Source organism: Nematolebias whitei, chromosome 8 (genome assembly GCF_014905685.2).
Source record: "Nematolebias whitei isolate Nwh7 chromosome 8, NemWhi1, whole genome shotgun sequence".
NCBI classification, from domain to species: Eukaryota; Metazoa; Chordata; class Actinopteri; order Cyprinodontiformes; family Rivulidae; genus Nematolebias; species Nematolebias whitei.
The window spans coordinates 8,992,592-8,998,591 of NC_056505.1; the positions used below are offsets into that span (position 1 = coordinate 8,992,592).

General features: G+C 39.8%; 1 protein-coding gene across 3 annotated transcripts in view; it reads left to right on the top strand.

Annotated features, from left to right (window-relative positions):
• Positions 1 to 6,000, top strand: part of kcnt1b (potassium sodium-activated channel subfamily T member 1b) — an 82,960-nt gene that overhangs the window by 59,017 nt on the left and 17,943 nt on the right. For 2 of the 3 annotated variants that reach the window (XM_037680231.1, XM_037680232.1), the window contains exons 15-17: positions 2,869 to 3,018; positions 3,129 to 3,364; positions 4,969 to 5,182. In XM_037680231.1, the coding sequence (XP_037536159.1) occupies positions 2,869 to 3,018; positions 3,129 to 3,364; positions 4,969 to 5,182 (600 nt within the window). The remainder of the gene's footprint in view (positions 1 to 2,868; positions 3,019 to 3,128; positions 3,365 to 4,968; positions 5,183 to 6,000) is intronic. The other variant, XM_037680233.1, reaches the window with a different exon arrangement.

Consider the following 6,000-nt stretch of genomic DNA (forward strand, 5'->3'; position numbering starts at 1 on the left):
CTCATATTACCCATATGTCCCCTTTGTTTGGTGTTTGAAAAGCTGGATTTTGTTCCCGCACAAGTGAATTAAATATTCTTTAATTAAAAATGTTCAGCTTGAGCTTGGCATAAACACTGGAAACTGCCTGGCTTTGTTGAAATGTAACAAATCCAACAGCCGGTTGTCTGTTTATTTATTTATTTACGAACTGATTAAATACATTTGAATTTTGTTGATTTAACGAGCTTTAGATGAACTCTCTGCTAGATGTTACAGTTTGACTCATAGCTAGACAAAGGTTTGTTTGTTGGGGAAAACTGTAAGAAACTTTCTCTATTTATTCCATCTAGCTTTTTCATCGCAGATTTTTTTTTTTACACGTGCGTATATCATGTAAAATGAAAATAAACGTGCTTCTTTGTATATATTTGATGATCTCGCGTGAAAGTAAAGCAAAAGCCGCAGCAGCACTGAAATGTTTCAGGTGATGTGTATTTACTGCTAAGAATTAGTTCAGGGAGATGTTTTACCAGCAGCAGGACAGTTAAAATGATAGTTAAAAGGTTTTAAAGTAAGATTCTGTAGAACAGTAATGAATAATACTATCTTACTTGTTGTAGAAAGCTTTTTGTGACCTCAGTTTAGAGGAGAGCTTAGCTTTGACCAAACTGACGAGCTACTACTATGGCCGAAGTCATGACCAAAAAATATTCTTGCTGTTTTGAAACTGTTTCATTGTTTCAACCAAATTCAGACAAGAAGTGGGCAGAGGTGCTGTTCAAGTGTGTTGTATGGAAAAAAAAAAAGTAGTTTTTAAACAATATTTTGTGTAAATAACTGCAATAACCTGAAATAAATTAGACGTATCTGGAGCGTATCTAAAAAAGTTAAGTCAAGTCTTCTGGACGGATTAAAAAAAAAATTAAAAAAAACTTGTTGAACCGTTTCATTTTAACAAGTTTTTTTTTTAGATTTTCTACCTGGATTATTGAGCATGCATCAGGATATCTGTAGCTAAACTAACGTGGTTCAGTACTAATGAAGCCCACTAGTGTCCGACTCTTACTATACATACCTTTTACAAACACTGAAGTTTTACTGTCAGTGCATTTTTCATATTAATTTATCTTTCCCATGTGAAATAATACCATTGCACTCTGAGCTATTTGCAAACAGATCTTAAGCTTTTAGAATCTGTATTCTTACCTAATTAGATTTCAAACTTTTAACACCAGCCTTACCAGTTGACTAAACGTGGTCACTTTTGGATGCAAACTCCACCAGGAAAGTTCCCCAGCCGAGATTTGACCCAACAACCTTCTCGCTGAGCGGCAGCAGCTCGACCAATGGCGCCGCTGTGACACCTAGGTCCAAACAGTCCATAACAAGCAAACGTAATTTTTTTCTGTGGCTCTCAAAAAACAAATGGCTGCCTCACAGTTGGTGGTCATTATTCATGTGAACTGATGAACCTTCACTTGATCGTTTGATCAAACGAGCGATTTTTCTGCAGGAAAGTCAGGAAGGAGGAAACAGTCACACAGACTGTTCCTGCCACAAACTGAGTAATGTTCTGTCACTAAACTCTGCTTCCAACATCACGCTGTTTCTCTTTAGGCTACAGATCTACAGAGCTTTCCCTCATTCTGTTCAACTTCTCGGCACAACTCGTTTATTTTAGTTCTAGAAGCTCACTCTTGCCTCTGGCTGTGAATGTACCAGAAATTAAAAAAGACGTTTCTACGGCAGGTGCCAATTTAAACGTTATCAAATTGATTTAACTTTATGACGAGCACTAAATTCAATGACCTCAAAGCTCTCTCTCATGTGTGAGAACCAGATCACTCTGTGGGGAAATAAGAGCTACTGAGAGGCTAATAAAGTTTATTAAAAACTGTATTTCATTCATTTTAACAGCCATAACACAGCTGTAAATTACTGTATTTTCCGCCGTAAACGTTGCACCGCCCATAAATCGCATCAGTCCAAATATGTCTAATAAAGTGGAAAAATCCATAAATACGTTGCTTCGCCGTATACGTCGCATCTGTTATGCGTCACCACTGACACGTCGCGTTTGTTACTCATCACCACTAACAACCCGGAAATGTGGGCCGATGTTGTGCCAAAAATCGATTGGCTGCCAAATGGTGGCCGTGGGAGCGTGCACGGGAGAATTTTAACAAGAATTTTAACAAAATTAACACTTAAAAACAATTATTTGTTTGCTCGAAATTATAGCAAAGGTGTGTCTCAAACTTTTCCTTAATAAATGCACTTTGACGGTCAAATCAGCTGCATTTCAAAAGGTGATACCTGGAAACATGAAGCGCATAGGGTGACTCACTGTGCATTTTTTTGAAATTTAACAAGATAACCACCTAAAAACAATTATTTGTTTGCTCGACTTTATAGTAAAGGTGTGCCTCAGTTAAACTTTTACTTAATAAATGCACTTTGACGGTCAAACTAGCTGCATTTCTCCGGGGCAGCTCAACGAAATGAAGCTGATTTGACGGTTGCTCCAGGCAGACGATGGTGTCATTAATAGTCACTTTTACCTATTACATGATACAATGGCATGCCATACAACTCGAGTGCAATCTAGCGGCTGAAAATGGTAGTGTTCAACATTTTCAGTCAAAATGAATAAAATCAGTCATATCTCAGCCAAAAATTGGTTTATAAATATGGGAAAAAATCCATAAATGCATTGCTTCAGCGTATAAGTTGCAGGGTATGCAAATTACAAGGAAATCTGTGACTTGTAGGTGAAAAATATGGTAGATTGAATAAATGGCTGCACAGATATGTTCAACTAGTTAAAACAGAAACTAGAACTCTCATCTGATGGTGCTGTAAGTCTTATAATAACCCGTTCTTTAGGGAAGGACAGATGTCACCCGAGCAGTGGCAGAAGATGTATGGACGCTGCTCTGGAAACGAGGTCTACCACATCCGCTTATGTGACAGCAAGTTCTTTGGGGAGTACGACGGAAAGAGCTTCACTTACGCCTCCTTCCATGCCCACAAGAAGTTAGTAAATATGGTTTAGTATTTTAAACTTTAATCCTAATGAAGTAAATAGTAATGTATCTGGGAACTCCGAAAGCACGTAGAGCTGAGGCGTATTTTCTCTCCTGCAGGTACGGAGTGTGTTTGATTGGTGTGAAGAGAGAAGACAACAAGAGCATCCTCTTGAATCCTGGACCGCGTCACATCATGGCTTCTAACGATACCTGCTACTACATCAACATCACCAAGGAGGAGAACTCAGCCTTCATCTTCAAAGAGGAGGAGAAGCACAGCAAGGGTCTGTCCGTGACCGGCCTATACGACGCCCCCTCCAGGCTGCCCGTGCACAGCATCATCGCCAGCATGGGTAAGACCAGAACCAGAGAAGCAGGTTAACGTTGGAGATGACCAGCCCCGAGATTCTTATTGGTGGCTGAAATGGTTTGCATGGAAGAAGAGAAAACGGATGCTTTTAGTCTGAACTGCACTTTGTACATTTCTAAATGCTGGCTGCCTGGATGACGCTTTCGCTGACCAGTGCATGTTTTTTTTTTTCTGACTGCTTCGTTGGCTGACATTTTGTAATGTGCTTGTTTTTGTTTTTTTGTTTTTTTACCTGTGAAAGTTGATCAGGCCACTTCATTTGGTAAGTTTATGCATGAAGTGTCTTTTTTTTTTTTTTACACTACACAAGTTGCACTTAATACTTATACTTTGTTTACTTTGACAAAGTATTGGGGCTACTCAGACCAAAACAAATAAAAAAGTTTGTTTGTTTTTAAGTTTTGATATGAAAGTGGGCAAGGCTGAAGTGTAAATTATTTTGACAGACAAACATCACAATTTTGAAAGTATGATGTCATTTTACAGGATTTAATGCAGAAGAAGTAAACCCAGCTATGCTCGTGGACATGACTGTACAGTAGTCCCTCGTTTATCACAAGGGTTTGGGACCAGCTCTCTGTCTCCGGCTGCTCTCTACCATCTGCCAGCGCTCTTGGCCACGCCCACTTCTCCGCTGCAGAGCGGAGATCTGACACGCTGCAGGAGGAAGCTTCTCCTGCAGCTGTGGGCTGCTCAAAGGTGCAGCAGGTGCTAAGTAATTGATTTTAAGTAAAAACTGAATGCCAATCATGCGGCTCATTCATTAATCAGCCAATTGTGTGTCATGAAAATATACCATTGAGAGAGTCTGCGTGAAGTTAATGATGTCCAGTTAACCAGTGAATACTGGGTGCAGTGATGGGTACGATAATCACAGCCAGTTATGACTCTTAGTGCACCATGATAGACAGCATCCAACATCTGCAGGGTGCTTGAGGTGTGGTTTATTACTGCCACTGCAGCAGAACTCAGAAATTGTTTCAGTCTTTCACAATAAGAGTCTTGTGGATAAATGAAACGGGTTAATTTGAAGTCAACACTGCACCTTTTTCTATCAGTAAACGTGACACTCAATTCTTGACCTTAATCTCAAGACTTAAAAAAGAAAGCCTCTTTCTTTTTCCCAACTCTTCTGAGTAGCTCCAATAATTTGTCATATTTCCTTTATTTACTGAATGTACTTTATAACATGTCTAATAATACCAGAAAAGATTATGTATGTGTTGTGCATATGTCATGTATTTGTCCTAATAGATGCATTGTACATCATATTACAGTTATTTGATGTATGTTAAAATGTATTTATTGGTGATAATGTTACTGTTTGCATGCCATTCACTGAGGACTGAAGTCTGTCTGGAAACCAATACATTTTCTCCTCAGGGTGAAATGTTTGTGTTAAAAGACTAATGAGCTAAAATGCTGAACAAATTAAAAATTAACAGCCCCAAGAAGGTAGAAATAGTCCCTGGCTCTCACCATAGCATTTACATGCAAATTATCCTGAAAATGTTGTGCATTCTGAAGTAATGTAAGAAATGCCATGGCTGCTTCACTGCTGATTAAACAAACTCGTGTAATTTTCAGGCACCGTAGCTATAGATCTGCAGCACGCTGATCCTCCTGAGGAAAGTGGAAAACTGGCCTTACCGACGGAGACCAGCGCTGGGAGCCGCAGACCGAGCATCGCACCCGTCCTGGAAATTGCTGACTCCTCTGTCATTTTGCCCTGCGACCTCCTCAGCGACCAATCAGAGGACGAGACCAACCAATCAGATGAGGAAGGCTCTGTGGGGTCCGAGTAAGTCACGTAATTGTGGTTAAAATGCATTAAAGGGTTATGTGGTGTAGCAGCAGCGTCTTGCTTTCTGTACTTGATTGATCTCACTTGTCTTCCTTGTGCTTCAGTAGAACGAGAGGCAGGTGGGTTTGAAATAGGGGTGTACAGTACTCCCTCGATACTTCGCGTTTTGACTTATGTGGACTCACTCTTTCGCGGGTTTTCAATGAAAGATCACACACCACACATTGGTGAAGGGGAAAGACAAACCCCACCTTCAACAACCTCCTTTCTCTTACTCTGCTGCGACAGACAGCCTCAGAAAGAAACAGAGGGGGCGGTGGGGGGGAGCTGTCTTATACCTGAGTGAGCCGCACTCTCCCTCTTTTTTAAACTGATTTTCTCCTATTTTTTCACCTAAGCATTTTTTGCAGATATTCTACGTTTGTCCCCCTCCTTTCTCTATCCGAGGCTGTCTGTCATAGCAGAGAAAGAGAAAGGAGGGGGGGGGGGCTTATACTTGAGTCAGCCGCACAAGTAGCATGGGTTGTTTATTTAAAATAATCAAGCGTGACCCAAACCGAGCCTCAATGGTCAGCCCGCTCCTGTGGCTCAGTAACTGTAGTAGTCTGCTCTCTTTTGCTGTTTTAGAGCGTTTAGAGAGCTTAGAACATTGTTAAGAACATTGCAAGAGTGTGGGAAGTGTTTATAAAAGGCTAATAAAGGGGTTCTAAAGCCTTATCTATATATATATATATATATATATATATATATATATATATATATACATACATATATATATATATATACATACATATATATATATATATACATACATA